Source organism: Gigantopelta aegis, chromosome 7 (assembly GCF_016097555.1).
Source record: "Gigantopelta aegis isolate Gae_Host chromosome 7, Gae_host_genome, whole genome shotgun sequence".
Taxonomy (NCBI): Eukaryota; Metazoa; Mollusca; class Gastropoda; order Neomphalida; family Peltospiridae; genus Gigantopelta; species Gigantopelta aegis.
Window position 1 is genome coordinate 43,503,523 of NC_054705.1, and position 17,529 is coordinate 43,521,051.

The 17,529-nt window shown below is 36.5% G+C and overlaps 1 protein-coding gene across 1 annotated transcript in view; it reads right to left on the reverse strand.

The window, feature by feature from the left end:
- Positions 1-17,529, reverse strand: part of LOC121378101 (integumentary mucin C.1-like) — a 53,348-nt gene that overhangs the window by 18,546 nt on the left and 17,273 nt on the right. The window contains 14 exon segments of the mRNA XM_041506201.1: positions 2,268-2,939; positions 3,579-3,630; positions 4,178-4,300; positions 5,084-5,195; positions 5,782-5,946; positions 6,423-6,566; positions 6,953-7,101; positions 7,853-7,942; positions 8,423-8,504; positions 9,215-9,326; positions 10,266-10,419; positions 10,870-10,953; positions 11,681-12,021; positions 13,778-13,794. Coding sequence (XP_041362135.1) covers positions 2,268-2,939; positions 3,579-3,630; positions 4,178-4,300; positions 5,084-5,195; positions 5,782-5,946; positions 6,423-6,566; positions 6,953-7,101; positions 7,853-7,942; positions 8,423-8,504; positions 9,215-9,326; positions 10,266-10,419; positions 10,870-10,953; positions 11,681-12,021; positions 13,778-13,794 — 2,297 coding nt within the window.

A 17,529-nucleotide genomic window follows, 5' to 3' on the forward strand; every position in this document is an offset into this window, starting at 1 on the left:
ATATTTGACGCCATATAACCGTAAATAAATGTGTTGAGTGAGTCGTTAAATAAAACATTTCTTTCTTTCTTTTTCCGTGATTCAGATACCCTCAGTGCAGAATGATTTATCTGTTTTGTTTTGCTAGTCTTCATAAACAGCCCAAACCCAAAAGATAAGAAACACGAATTCATTTCTAGCGCAAATGGTTTAATGACAGGTGCAAAATAAATAAGCAAACACCTATTAACAACATAAACTAAAACACATGAAAACGTTCAAACACAAATTTTCTGACAATGATTGGATCCATGCATACAAGAATAGTCAGTTTTCAACAAAGGAAGACACAAACTATGTAAAGGTGGGTAAAATTGCTTTAATATATCAACGTACAGTGTATGCATATATGTATGTATATATGTATGTATGTATGTGTGTATGTATGTATGTATGTATGTATGTATGCATATATGTATGTATGTGTGTAATTACGCGCATAATTGTGAGCATGAATGTGCGTGCGTGCGTGTGCGTGCACGTGTGCGTGTGTGTATGCAGAGACGTACAGGATAAACAGATCGCAGACATTATTAACATTTTCCTCACACCATACATATGAACGATTGTGAACGATGATGTCCATTCATAGTCCTGACACAAAACAAAGAGTTTAAAAAATATTTAGAGTACGAATATATTTACAGTTTCCATGTCAACATGGAGTGAGCAAATGGATTTACAAGATTCATTTTGTTTGACCAAATTAAACAAGGCATTTTCACCACACACGCATTTTGTTAACATTAACTGATAACCAGAAAAATAACAATTGATACAACCAAAAACATTGATCATGTAACACATCATGTTTGAAGGAATGCTTCCAAACAGAACATCCACCTATAGCATTTACAACTGGTAACCTATTATAATCAATTAAAATTTTGCCAAACGCAAAGTTGTTTTTGTTTACGGTTTTCTAGAGATACATCCGACTTTAAAAGCTTGACCGCCGTACACGTGATTTGTTACATTTACAGCCCACGACTGGTATATAAAATGCCATGATATGTGCTGTCCTGTTTGTTGGAAAGTGCATATGAAATATATGTTTTGTCCAAAATAAAAATAATAATGTATTGGGCTTTCTCTGACGAATTACCAAATGATTGACATCCAATAGTTGATGATTAATGAATCAGTCTGCTCTAGTGGTATTGTTAAGAAATAGAAAATATCGATAGCAAGTAGGGCATGACAACATGCAAAGTATTGAAAATTAATAAAAAAATTGTGATAAATTAAATGTATCTATTTTGAGGCACTATTTAATTGGATCAGGTTAACGTACTTTCGACCAAGCTTTGAAGACTTACAACTGGGTTTCTGTTGACACTAATAGTTTGTGCACACAAAAGGTCGTAACACATTTACGAAACTTGTCTTTCTTAAACGCTGATGTTTAAACGTTGCAAATGTATGTAGTTTCACACATGTAAGTGTAAAACAGGTTTTGTCAATCATGACCGGTGCTTGTAAAACTATACAGCGTAGATTCAGATCTTTAAAGGGACATATCCTGGAAATTTAACACTAAGTTTAGTTAGTCTACAAACCTGTAACACATTTGGATAAAGTTACAATGGTGAAATACCCTCTAAAAATAGACCAAAACTCGAATGCGTTTTTAAAAATATGAGAAATGCATTCTATGATATTAAAAACACTAGGATGACGAAAAACACTTCGAATGTACGGAAATTGGTAATCTAAACAGGGCTATAATATTCAAAAATATGCCTTAGTGTTTAAAAACTCGGTTATGTCCCTTTAATGACGTCACACGTATGCAATATATATGGACTTGTCATGACGTTAAAGACTCAAACTCTTTTAGATTCGAGAATCTAGACTCTGAAAATATATATGTTTTGCCTTTTACATTGTTCATGGGACTTGTTGGGGACTAACGAGACTCGACTGCCTTGTGTGTTCATCACTATAATTATTGGTCTTTTAATCTGGCAGAAACATGAGCCACCTCCAGTCCCACGAGTTTCTCGCCGCGCACTGACAATATCGACACCACCGCTGCAGTAGCTGACTGTAGCTGCATATCTGACACAGTCCGTGACGTCTATACATCCGGCACCAGTACGCCATGTTGCTAGGCTGACTTCCGGTGGCTCTTTTGTCGCCCGTCTTTTCCTCCGATTCCTGACTGCTCTCCGAACTCCCGCTGTCGTGTCGGCTTGGCGCGCGGGTGCTTCTTTCCGACGTGGCCAGAGTCGTCGCGACTGTTGTTGTCGTGGTAATAGTAGGTGTTGTGACTCGTGTCGTTGATGGCGTGGTGGTGAGTGTTATCGTGGTTGGCCTTGTAGTCGGCTTAGTGGTAACTGTCGTAGGTGTAGTTGTAACTTTTGTTGTAGGTGTTGTGGTTACCGTCGTAGATGGTGTTGTTGTGATCGTCGTAGGTGTTGTTGTGACTGTCGTCGTAGGTGTTGTTGTGACTGTCGTAGGTGTTGTGGTAACTGTTGTAGTAGGTGTTGTTGTAATCGTTGTAGGTGTTGTGGTGACTGTCGTAGGTGTTGTTGTTACTGTCGTAGGTGTTGTAACCGTCGTGGGTGTTGTTGTAACTGTCGTAGGTGTTGTTGTAACCGTTGTAGGTGTTGTTGTGACTGTCGTAGGTGTTGTTGTGACAGTCGTAGGTGTTGTGACCGTCGTAAGTGTTGTTGTAACTGTCGTAGGTGTTGTTGTGACCGTCGTAGGCGTTGTGACCGTCGTAGGTGTTGTTGTGACCGTCGTAGGTGTTGTGACTGTCGTGGTTGACGGTGGCGCTGTTGTCGGTTTCGCGTTACACGTGGAGCAGCAGAATCTCTTCTTCTGCGTGGGCGTCAACGTCGCACACTTCGCCGGCGTGCAGCCGTAACCCGTCTCGTCACCCTGCGGACAGTCGTCTGGAAGAAATCAACGATTTTATTAAAGACGCAATCTCTCGGACTTATTTTTATATACACTAAAACAAAACAGATGACAAGTCTAGGTCTGCGGATTGGTGGATCCAGAGGAGGTCACAGAGGCCCCGTGACCTCCCGCCACCCGTTTTAATGAAGTGTTTACTGTTAGGTCACCCTACACAATCTACAGCACTTAAATTGCAGTGAAAATGCGTCACTCAGAATTTTTATTTAAAAATTTCCTGTGGATTATACCACCAACCCCCCCCCCCCCGAAACCTCCTCCTACAGATATTGCTTGCCTTTTCTTAGATCACGCCATCTGCCTTCAGCAAACTCGAATTTGACCTTTTTAGAATTATGCGACCCTCTTTACAGAACCCTGGACCCGCCCCTGTTGTGTTGCATGTAACAGACGAGATATCACGAATTGTACGAATGCACCTGACCCTAACAGTCCTGAGCCGTTTATACAAATATTTATAAAATAAACTAAAAATTACCAACATTTGCTGCAGTGTTGTTTACTGAAAATACTTCAACTATATATATATATATATATATATATATATATATATATATATATATATATATATATATATATATATATATATATATATATATAGTAGTGATGCTTACCGTAAACAGCCGGGGCCTCCTTACTGGTAACACACATTCCTTTAATACACCACTGAAAGGAGAAAACAATTCATATTTAACACTGGGTGCATATACAAAATATAGAAAGAAAGAAGAAGAGGAAGCCGACAACCCCCAACCCCCCCCAAAAAAAACCCACACACACACACACACACAAACCACAACCACCACACATCCGAATTCTATCTTTTCCTAGGATCTCCCCGGGAGTGGCTGTCCTCCTGTAGTCGAGACACTAGATATTAATGGAAACAACCACTATTTTACAAAATGCCTTTTCGACTCTACATTTTGTTTTGCAGAGATGCGGCCCTGACAATGTATTACGGTTTCATCGTTCAGACATGTACTGTGACATTAAAACCATTCCCCAAACGTACACTTTCTACGCTTTTTAACAAAGGGCGATAACTGTGAACAACATGTTGATTTCGTTTCTTTATTTCGTAATTGACTGTCCGTACATTAAATGAAACAATAAAAACTTCTGTTTTAATGATGTGATTATCCAAACCGACCATTAAACTAAAAAAGACAATGTCTTAAAGAGACTGTTCAGAAATGTTAGATAGACTCACTTTTTCGTTTCCACAGGACGTGTATTCGTGGGGGAAAATTTTCACGCAGACGCCAACCGAGTTGGGTTGGTAACACCACAGTCCGTAACACAATTGCTCATACGTCGTGGGGCCGAACAGGGCCTGCAACAATAATGTGATAACGTTTACAAAATCAGAAAGCAGTTATGAAAAATACTGCTATTAAAGGGAACAAACATAAAAAAGATTCGGGAGAGAAGAGTAACGTTTTTAAATGCCACGTAAAATACAGACATGGAAAGAAATGGATGAATGAATGAATGGATGAATGAAAGAATAAATTAATAAATTAATGAATGAATGGATCAATGAATGTTTAACAACACCCAAGCACGAATCATGGAATTGAACAAAAATAAAAAATAAAGATATGAAGAATAAAGGGAACAAACATAAAAAAGATTCGGGAGAGAAGAGTAACGTTTTTAAATGTCACGTAAAATACAGACATGGAAAGAAATGGAAGAAGAAGGAATAAGGGGAGAAGGAGAGGAAGAGGAGGAAAAACGTAAACAAATAAAATAAAACAAAGCAACAGAAAAAAAATCAATTGGACAATATCGAGGATAAGGGCATAACAGATGAATAAGGGGGTGGGGCTGGGGGCGTTGGTGTAGACGAAAAACAAGAGGAACGCGAGATGGACAAGCTGAAGTAATAGACACAGATGACAAAGAAGAGGAAAGCAAATAAAAGCTGCAATAGTAAAAGCCACAGAGGTGCTCTTGAAAACTAATAATATAAATGGATGAAGACGAAGAAGAAGAAGAAGAAGAAGAAGAAGAAGAAGAAGAAGAAGAAGAAGAAGAAGATGATGATGATGAAATTAAGATGGAAAAGAAGAAAACGATTGATAGGAATTGCGAAAGAAGAAGAAGTACTCACCCTGCACATGTTGGTCCCCAGAGCGAGCTGACACTGCTGGTCACCAGTCATCTTCTGACCGAGGTGAATTGAAGCTGGCGGGGAACTTAGGTGATCTTTGGTACAACTGACCCTAAAACAAGACGACATAATTAGTTTATTGTTGACAATTGAAACAAAAATATGTGATGCATATGTGAGTGAGAGAGAGGGGTGAGAGGTGGATGTGTGTGTGTGTGTGTGTGTGTGTGTGTGTGAGAGAGAGAGAGAGAGAGAGAGAGAGAGAGAGAGAGAGAGAGAGAGAGAGAGAGAGAGAGAGAGAGAGAGAGAATACAGACAGACAGACAGAGACAGGGACAGAGACAGACAGACAGAGACAGACAGAGGGATATAGCGAGAGATATAGAGAGGCAGGGAGAGAGGGAGAGACTGAGAAAAACACTGAGAGAGAGAGAGAGAGAAGAGATAGATAGACAGAGACAGAAAGAAACAAAGAAAGAAACAAAAAAACAAACAAAAGAAAGAAAAGAAAGAAAGAAAGAAAGGAAGGAAGGAAGGAAGGATGGATGGAGAGAAAAAAGCACAGAAAATAAAGAGAGAGAAAGTGATGAATAAACAAACGGACAGGACAAAGAAAGACTCGAACAGGTATAAATATAACGATATGAAACGTAAACTCCATACAGCGATGTGAAGGACTAGACTGGACTGGTACTTACTGACTGAGGTACTTGCGGAACGTCTGCACGGAGCAGGCGGAGAACGTCCACGGTCTCTGTCTGGTCGACTCGGAGTGCGGAAAGGAGAGGATAGACGCCATCAGGTAGCGGTCGTTGCCGCTGCACGCCACGGCGTCGTTGGAGCCGTCGTGGTCGGCGTCCAGGCTGAAAATCAAATAGATATTATTAATTAAAAAATCGATCTACCATTACTGTTAATGCTGTGTAACAGGGTTATTTCAAATATTCGTAATTGTTTTTGCATTGGCGTCACAATGACAGGAATAAATGCACAAGTTCTAAAATGTATAAAGGTCAACGGTTACTCAGTCTTATAAAGAGATGAGTTTTGTCATAAATTCAATATGATATGTGTCACTATCAGTAACATTACTAGCATGGCAAGTATGATCATAACATTCATCAACATCATCATCTTCATTATCGTCAACATCATCATCATCATTATCAGCATCATTGTAATATAATTTTCTTTATCATCATTTTCAAAACCAGCACTTGCATCAACTCAACAACCATCACTATCATCATCATCATCATCATTATCATCGTCGTCGTCATCATCATCATCATGGTCATCATCAAAAGTAACCACACGACGATCACTGTACTGAACGTACCTGTGTCCCAGTTCGTGAGCCGCGATGCCTGGAACGATGCCGCTCACGGAGTTCTCCACGATGGACACGGAACTCGCGGTACAGAGCGCCCCCTTCGTGGCCAGACCCACCGCCCCTGCCCCGGTTTTACCCTCGAGGTTCTTCCTGAAAAAGAAATAGTTATGTCATTTCGTTGTAATACACAACTGTCGGTGCATCAAATGATAAGCTTAGTGCTAACCGTCTTGTACAATAGATTGTTCGCTAAAAATAAGATATTACAAAATAGGATTTTACAAACTAAAGTAACAGCTTCTAGTTTTTAAAGACTACGACATACCTGTCACTATTAGAATTGTTTTTCTTCTATTGTTTAGTAATTGAATTTAAATATTTTATTGTTTTAGTTATCCATTTAAATTCGTGAAATAATTCCATTTAATAATTCATATTATGCTAGACAAGTTTTGGTTTCTACAATGTTACACCGATTTATCAAATGTTGCGGTATGTACTGTCCTGTCTGTAGGCAGAGTAATTGGGTTTCTTACCTGGTGAATGTCATATAGTGGTCAGACTGTGGGATGTTGAATTTTGTCTGCGTGGCGATCCACGACTCGAACGTGTTGAGGGCGTTGGAGCCGTTGATGTTGCCGTTGTCCATGGTGTTGTTGGTGATCCACGGCGTGTCGTCTGCTGTCTGAAAAATGTATTTATTTAAAAAATAAATAAATAATAAAACAATTATTTTTCGGGAACCACCGAACAAGAATAACAACTAATATCTACAAGCGTTTGAAACACACCAAGGTGCCACGTTTTATTCCAGTGAGCTCTCAGCTTTATCCTCTGCTAGTTTTGATTTAGCAAAAATAGTATGGGAGTGGCAGTCCTCTTTGTGGCGCTCAAAAGGATGTATTCTCCAATAAATGATCTACTCAGACGAAGCACTAGATAGAGAATTCATGGAATCAACCACTATTTTACGAAATACCCATTCGACTCTGCATTGTGCAGAGATACGGCTTTGATCATGGCTATTGGTTTTTGGCGTTCAGATTAATTACATCAAGTTGTCAAGTATTGTGGATTGGTGAGGGTTTCGTTTTTTTACCATTTTCCAGTCGATTTACGAAATGTATTTGATACACAAATGATTGTATACATCTAAGATAAGTAGACCTATCGTTTTAAAACAAAAATCATCGTTTTATTCGATAACAAATATGTCATGTTAATAAGTGATCTGATAAATATACTTATGAGTTCATGGTTTCAGGTATTTTAACGTTATCTTCCATTAACATAGACCTGCGTTTTTCACAGGTGTTTCAATACGGAGTTCTAAGAGAAGTCTGAGTTTATTGAAATGCATACTGTTCAATTTACTAGACACTGCGTATAAACCTTTATTATATAACCACGAGTTTAAATATGTCTTTAATACATACCTCTATGATAAGTAGGCCTTGGGTTTCAATGTTTATTTTTAGCCTGGGTGTCATTGGTATATCCTGTACAGACTCGTAACGAAATCCCATCTGCAAAATAAATAAATATAATAAGACGTTATCTTCAACAGCCTCGATATATATATATATGTATATGTATATGTATATATATATGTATATATATATGTATATATATACATATACATATACATATACATATACATATACATATACATATACATATACATATACATATACATATACATATACATAAACATATACATATACCTATACCTATACCTATACCTATACGTATATGATATGTATCAGATTGTGTGTTAGCCCGAGTACTCTCACCGTAAGAGAGCAAGATGGACATGTGGACAGGTATGACGCTCACACTGTTGAAATGTCCATTTTGCTCTGCTACGGTCAGAGTACTGGGGCTGTGTGTGTGTGTGTGTGTGTGTGTGTGTGTGTGTGTGTGTGTATGTTACGTAAATTAATGAATTAATTCATATTTTGAAAGGTTCGATATTTAAATTAATCGATTGCTTATTTCCGACTTACCGATTCTCCCAGTCCTGTGTAATACAGTGTCATTCGGTCTTTAACTTGTTCCACGGTGTCGTCTGGGTAATTAAGTTTCCACCTACAAACAAATGAATGGGCTATTAATTGAGATAATTCTAGTTCACGTTACAAAATGCACTAAAACGAAAACAGAAAGAAAAAAATCAAACAGAAAAAACCCCAATATATATATATATATATATATATTGTTCGTACATTGTATATATATGTATATATATATATATATATATATATATATATATATATATATATATATATATATATATATAAAGAGCCACAGATGCAATTCAGATGTACACTAGTTGGCCAAAATGATCGAAATCAACTAGTTAAGTTATACTTTATGTGTTATAAAAACACAATAGATCCACCTACGGGAATCGATCCTACGACTGACTGTATCTCAGGCGGAGTATCTTCTCAACGGGTCCCCTGCGCGTGCAGTAACCTCACCGTGGTGCAGGGGTGTAACATTCTCTTTGAGAATGGCCAATACAGCACAAATTTAAATTTTGAGTAAAAGTCAGTATCTATCTGTGATATTTGTATTTTTGTACAGTTCTTTACACTGTTTTTATTTCAATCTTTATTTTTTGTATTGATGTTGATTATTACCTTATTTGTTTGCATTACCATAGTTTGACACCCGATAGCCAATGTATTTTTCATGCTGGGGTGTCGTTAAACATTCACTCATTCATTCATTCATTCTCAACAGGTATTTGTGGTATCTATAGGTACATTGGTGTGTGCAGGTTTTCCACTTACCCTTCGAAATCTGTGTTGTCAGCAATAAAATAGATCTGAATGGTATGTTCGTCTTCCTCTGTTGTCTGTCGCTTTGTTCGTTCGTTAGTGTCCTCGTCATCGGAAATAAGATCTGAAACAACAGAAAAAAACCCTGACTATTTTATCAGTTATTTCAGCATATAATGTGAATAAAGCTCGTGACAACGAACTCTTTCAGTGTGATGTCATTAATCTGCCAAGTGTCCATCTTACACATTTGGGGTTTTTAAATGTTTATCTTGACTTTCATACCAGTTAAAATTCAAGCGCGCCCTCATGGGCTGATATGGGGTCATGACCTTTCAAAACGCGACCAACACAATGTGCGAGACGGCAAATATCCCACAGGTGTCTCCGTCACCGCGGTGTAAACTAATCATTCATAGTTCAATCGAGGCTGACATGTATCAAACCTTTTCATTTTTATTTTTCAGCGTATGGTTCTAACACGCTGCCTTGGGCACTAGACTCAAGCTATCTGCATTGTCTGTACAAAACAGGAGGTTGGTGTTTAGCTGTTAATGGTTAGTGATAGAGAACTCGGTGCAGTTCTCTTACCCACTAAGCTTGTAAAAAGTTCACTCTAGGTAGAAGCCGATACCGGGATACGAACCCGGTGCCTACCAGCCTTAATACACTCTCTTATCCCAAGGCTCGTGGCATACACAGGGTATCGGAAATTAGTTAATAGAGCAACCCACTTCATTAGTACTTAAAATAATGAGCTATTTCTACTGAAATCGTTAACCGTTAAAAGCTTTTCGTCCTCAATAATTTGCAAGTTAAAATAGATTTAATATATCTTTGGATTATTGTTTATTATTATTGTACTACTTAAGTGCAGGAAATATTTCCTGTGAAATCGGTAAATAACAGGAAGCCGATACATATACCCAGACACTTGCGTATAATTAGCCCCTGTATCTTTTGTGTGTTTAATATGTCATACTATTACCTAAAGTGTTCTTTAAAAACAGGCTTATATTAAAAAAACCGAACAAGATAGAGAAAATAGTGCAAAATAACTCACCTTCAGAATTTTCTATATAGTCGATTCCCATGTCGATATCCTGTGAGTTACTCGGAATGACGTCATGGGTTTTAGCGTTATTTCCGGAATCACGTTTTGTCCGAACAGACGGTGTCAGCGATACTTCTCTTCCTCCCAGTAGAAGAGTTCCCTCCTAGAATTTGAAAGACATGTTGTTAGCAATGGCCGTTTTATCATTATTATTATTATTATTATTATTATTATTATTATTACTATTTTATATTATTCTTATTTTTTATTATTCCGTGGATGATACAACGGTGGTTTTCCCAGAAACACCAAACCAACCCAATTATTGCAGCTCTACCACTATAAATAAATCCTGTGTCCCTGTCAAAAATCAATAAAAAAAACCCATCCCTCCCCCTCACAAAAATAAAGCAAGAAAAAAAAAAAAAAACACCCCCCAAAAAAGCCGAAACAAAACACACATACCACCCGCACCCCCCACCCCCCAAACAAACAACAACAAACCCCCCCCCCAAAAAAAAAACCCCCACAAACTAATTTAATAATAATAATAATTTAAAAAAATCAACAACACCGAAACCTAAAACCCAAACAAACGAAGCAAACTGCTTACCAAGTCAAAGTTATGAGGATCGGCCTCGCGTTTTCTGACTACGAGAGAAGCGCCCAAACTCCTATCAGTATACACCGCCGCGTCCTGTTCAAACAAGAACATACATAAAATATTAGACATTGCAGATCTGGAAATATACCAAAATAACAAATTATAGAAAGTGTTTAATCTGTCTCTCTGTCTGTTTTTCTGTCTGTACCTCATCACTCTTTCTTATTATCTCCCGCTTTCTATTTTTCATTCTCCGTATCTGTATGTCTCTCATTAGTTCCCTTTCTGTCCAGTTCTGTCTCGTATGTGTATCCGTTTCCCAGCGCCTTTCTCTTTCCTCACCGTTTCTATCTCTATCACACCTTCCGAGCTCTCTAGTCATCGTCTCTGTTCGTCTCTCTCCCTCACTAATTTGTTATTTCCTTTGTATATCGCCTCTGTCTCTCCTGTTTCCTCTCTCCATCTCCCCTCCTTTCTTTCTTTCGCCCCCCCCTCTCTCTCTCTCTCTCTCTCTCTCTCTCTCTCTCTCTCTCTCTCTCTCTCTCTCTCCCCCTCTCTCTCTCTTTCTCTCTCTCTCGAAAGTATATTTATGAAATGAAATGCCTTCCATCGAATCAGTATGTTTAAAAACTGTCAGACATATACAGTCGCAAATATGTCATCTTCAGATGTACTACCATTTTTGTTCATTAAAAACACTTTATATATGCACGCTGATTTTAGCATCATACTATATTTTTTTCCAGATATTATTTATTACAGTATTATAATTATTAATATATGTATTCTAACAGTTCAAAGTATATTTATCGGTTTTCACCTGTATTGAAGAGAGGTCATGTTCAATACTTCCGGCCTGGGTCATTGACACTGTTGCAAGATGAGGATGTCTGCGCAGTCGCAGATGCACTACCTGTCCTTGGTCATCCAGGCGCAGGTCTAGCACTTCCGGTAGAGGTTCGTCCACCGACCTTTTATACAAACTGTGGTCGAAGATTCCATCTTCTATTCGCTCGATGACAACGCTTCCTGGGAAAAATACAATTAATATTTTACTTAAAATATATCTTAAATAAGTTTCCGTTAACAGAGGCAGATCTAAGGGGGTGACGCGGCAGTCCAGACGATAGTAGTGTTTTCCCACAAAACTCCAAGTTGTCCCTGAAATGTGCAAGGTTGTGGATTCAACAGTTACATAACTCTCTGAGGAACTGGTAGATAATAATAAAACATGTATGACAGAGTGTAATAGCGGAACGCGTTATAAACCATATGACATTTTTAGTCGTAAATTAAAAAAACCCAAACATACACCCATAGCCTAGTTTGTTTTACAGACAATGTTTTATCGATTATAAATGCATTTGAGACTAACGAAGAAAAAAACAACAACAACAAACAACCGAGTACCCTATATGTTGATCGAGTTCGATTAGAATGAACTTGAAATGAGGTTGAACGTTTTTGTATCGCTCACATGACCTGCACGACCCCCACCCTACCCTCTAAAATTATTGCGAAACAGTAGATTACCATCATTGTTACGACGTGTTGACATAACCATTTCTGGTTGTCAACCAGTCGATATACAATATATTTCTGTGTACGAATATGGAGCAATTTTTTATATTATTATTATTAAAATGTACTTAACTATACAAAGACATAATGGTAGATTTACACACTTACACATTTAACAAAACCCATCACAAAAAGAAAGAACCCCCCCCCCAAAAAAAAAAACCCACAAAAAAGAAAGAAACCCCCCCCCCCCAAAAAAAAAAAAAAAAACCCACAAAGAAAACTACAAAGAAAACCCACCAAAATTCAGACATATAGTAGGCATATATTACGTTAACACCAGTTTTAATACAGTTTGTAATAAAACGTACATAAAACACGAAACATGATATAAATCAACCCATCGTAATGTTTAACCATATAAGGAATGCTCAAATCCTTTGTCGTTTTTTCTCTTCCTTTGGTCAACAAACTGTGACGAAAGTAAAATCCCACTACGCGTTCATTCATATCGTAAGGCCCTAAGCTATGGTCAACTTTATGAACACCGATTTATTAAATGAGCAATGAAGAATGGGAACAAAGAGAAATACCGAAAAAATGACGACATAAATATGTAATACAGCATTGACGTTAGACTATATCCACGGAAGACGAATCGATACAGATGTTACAACTCTCCTCATCAAATTATACAGTCATTAAAATGCAAACACCTCTACAGTTATGTCAACGTGTGTATTATTTCCATCAACGTTGATAGGCATCTGTAGTCATATAACATATCATGCTTATTAAGTTGCCAGGTTTTTTAGATACCGTAGTATGTAACACAAAACTGGAATATCGACAATGTAATAATACATTTTTATGTGACGGAGATTACCGATTATGACCGAATGGTATCGAAAAAAAGCGAACGAAGATTTAAAAAATAATGATAATAATATTAATAATTAAAAATAATGATGATGATGACGACGATGACGACGATGATGATGATAATGATATTAATAATGTGGATAATAGCATCCTCAAGAAGAAAAAAACTACAAAAATAATTTTAAAACAATATTTGAAAAAAAAGATAAAAAAAGAATAATTTTTTTAATGTAATTTAAAAAAAAGAGTAATAAATAAATACTCACTTTTATTTCTTTCAACATTAAATCGTTCCAGCAACGGGGATCCAGAACATGAACACAGTAATATTACAAGAACCAGAAAGGTTTCCATGGTGTTATGCTAAATGAATATCTCTTTTGTTTTGTGTTAGTATTAATATCGCATTTGCTTGCAACTGATGTTCAGACACGAACCGATTTCGCTTATATACCTTCCCTTCCTTTACGTCTGATAATGACTTATCGTGAATGACGGCACTAGCCCTGCCTACCCCCGAGCCATAGCCGGCTACAAAAGACACAATAAACATATTATTATCATATCTAAGTGACAGGTGATTGGTGGGGACTAAATATACGTCACGCTTCAATCATCTGCGCCTGCGCTTAGACGACGGTGAAAACGAAAGACGTTCGATTCGTTACATTCCCATTGGTGGAGACGAAGTTGTCTATGTTCAATGGCAAAAAGTTGTAGAAAACACGCACAGATAAACAAAAACAAAAATATTGCATCTGGATTATGTTTTTCGTATTTTTTTGTTTTGTAAGAGTAAATAAATAAATTACGTATTTTGTACTAAACCTTCGGGATTGATGTTTCGTTTAATTGATGTTGCAGATTATCATAAATATCAAATGTTCAACCCAACGCCTTACCTCAAACGAAATGCCCTGATGTCTCATTAATATTTTTTGCGATTGACTCATCTCCTGACAAAGGTTTTCGTCTTATAATATGTTTGTGTATCAATTGTTACAACAGTATTACTAGTCATAACAACAATTCTGCGACTGTTACTGTTACTGTTACTGCTTCTGTTACCGCTACCGCTACCGCTACCACTACCACTACCGCTACTGCTACTGCTACTGCTACTGCTTCCGCTTCTGCTACTAGTACTAGTACCACAATCACTACCACTACAACACCTAATAATTTTAATACATAATAATACTAAATATTCTTATAACAAACAACATAAAAGCAGCAACAGCAACAACAATATTAAAGATGATGTACATGATGATGATGATGATGATGATGATGACGACGATGACGATGATGATGATGATGATGGCGATGACGACGACGATGATGATGATGATGATGATCACAATGATCACAATGACGATGATAATAAATATGTTTATATCAGAGGGTATAATAAACGCGAAATCATATGCTATCACAATAAACAAAATATACAAATTTTGTATTTTAATTTTCATTTGTATAGTATATTCCTTTGAATTAATTTGTGGGTATGTAAACACATTTGAGACAAACATTACAAATTTGGGGGACAAATGACCCGTTTTCACCAAATCCATGAACAATTACAAAGTGTGCCCTTTTGCGACGTTTATATTTGCTATGCTATATATAAAAAAAAAAAATTGACCATGACAGCGTACCTGAATATAAATATGACAAAAGCAAGACACGCACGTAACCAGTGGTAAAGTGCCCTTTTCATGCGCGATCGATCTAGAATCGATTCAATTCGGTTGGCCCATTGGGTTATTTCTCATGCCTGTATGTGGCATATTGCATATAATTACTAATTGGGAAGAGTAGGCTATTGCGTAGCGGCAGCGGGTTTCCCATCTCATTATCTGCGAGGTCAGTAGACATATATCCAACGTCATTTAACCATATTTCAACTTTGCTGCTGGCGTCGTAAAATAAAACATTCCTTCCTTCATTCTGCGTCGGGCAGGTTGTGATGAGTTTTATCTGTCGGAACCACACGATGTTTTACGAATACGATAGTGTTTAACATATTCACGTCATTCACGTCTGTCTGAAAACGTCCAACAACAACACAAAGCCCAACAAGGTACAACCTTACCATTTTTGGTATACCCGATTTATGACCTCTTTTTTTTTTTTCTAGGTTGAAGTTTCACTTTTCACGGACACTAACGATATTTCACGAAGTTTCCGAAAGTTCACGACATTTCGTGAATATAGTTATGCTTTTGCGTACTTCGTAGGTTCTCATCACGAGCATGACAATTTTATAATATATTCCCAAACTTTGTATATTTCTTTCGTTTTTGTTTTGTTTTGTTTTGTTTTGTTTTTTGTTTGTGTTTTTGCCCCTGCAATCGTTAAGCATCACACTCACGAAATACAAAAACTTCCACGAATAACAGGCATTCCGCTCCCAACCGTCATATATCAACTGGCGACTTTAAATGCTTTCATCACCGCAAAAGCGGACAACAGATGTGTTTCTTTGACCGATAGAGAACCCGTCTCACAGACAGAAACAAAAACGATTACTGCGCATGCTCATTCCAATCAATCCAAAATGTATTGACAGTATTGCTTATCATATCCATCTTAGTACCAAATGACAATAGAAACTGCTCTTAGTGGGTTAGATGTCATATTTATGGGCGTAGGTTGTGTATGTTGTTAATATGATTCTAAGGCGGCATTATGTTCCAATGTCCACCAACATTCTTCCAAATCCATCGATAACAGACAGCAGATTTTGTTCAAAAAACGAAATATGTCCACTCCCACCATACCAATTTAAAAAAACAACAACCCCGAACAACAACAATAACAACAAAAACAAAACCAACAACAAAAATAAATTACAAAAAATAAGGAAAAAACTAAACAAAACTAATCCAAGCAAAAACATAAAACAGTACAATGCAATGCACAAAATAAAACAGTACAATACAATGCACAAAATAAAACAGTACAATGCAATGCACAAAATAAAACAGTACAATGCAATGCACAAAATAAAAGATAAATCAAATGAATTAAAACAAGGCAAAATATAGCATACAATACAATAAAATGCAATGCAATGCAATACAATACACAAAATAAAAAAAATAAAACAAATGAAATAAAACAAGACAAAATAAAGCATACAATACAATACAATACAATACAATACAATACAATGCAATGCAATGTACCATATAATAAAATAAAAAACCAACAGAACAAAGCCAAATAAAAATCAAAACAAAGAAGAGAAAATTGAAAAACATCCAACAATAAAAAGAACACAAACCCACTTAAAAAAAAAAAAAAAAAAAAAAAAAATAGCAATGCATGCCAGTACGCGGTAGTAAAAATCGAATTACAAAATGTTACCCAGTACCCGGTAGTAAAAATCGAATTACAAAATGTTACCCAGTTGTATGGGTTCTAAACATTGGCTTTTCCCCTGTTAATTATAATAGCTAATTAATGTAATTGTATCATGTTTCACACGTGGATTTCAATGTAATGAGTTATTGTTTGATAAAGTGTAGTCGTTGTTGTTTTTTTTTTGTTTTGTTTTTTTTGTTTGTTTTTTAATCTCATATTTATAATGTCCATGTATATTACATACGATTAAATGAATCTATACTTCCGCGACAAATGTGATTTTAAAACGACGATCTATTTAAAACGACACCTTTGTGACACTCATTTTATTATTTTAAATTATTCTTCTTTGTATATTGTGTCTTGTTTTGCTGTTTTGTTTGTTAGTTTTAGTGTTTTTGTTCTTGGCGTTTTGGGGGGATATTTTTTTTTGTATTTGTTGTTTCTGTGTTGTTTTGTTTTATCTACTTCATATTTTAGTTGGTTAATCCAACTCTATTAGAATAATATGAAACAATTTTTTTAGGCCTAGTCCATTTGGATCTATTTTAATAAAATTAAATCGTTATTGCACATTAAATTAGTCGACTTTTGTTAATTTTCCGTGTTTTCAAGGTATAGTTAACCAGGCTTATGTTTAACTTATTAACAAATGTGTGACAAAATGTACACTATGACACACACAAAAAAGAAAGAAAGAAAAAACCAAAAAAAAACTAAAAAAAAAAAAACACCCCAACAAACTCCACCCACCCACCCAAATCTTCAACTTCGCCTGTTCCAATTGCTAATGACGTCATTTTCTAATGACGTCATTAGATTTCCGGGTGTTATTGTCTATTTGTCCCTGAAAAAGAATGTAATTAACCAATCACAATACAGAACACACTCGCA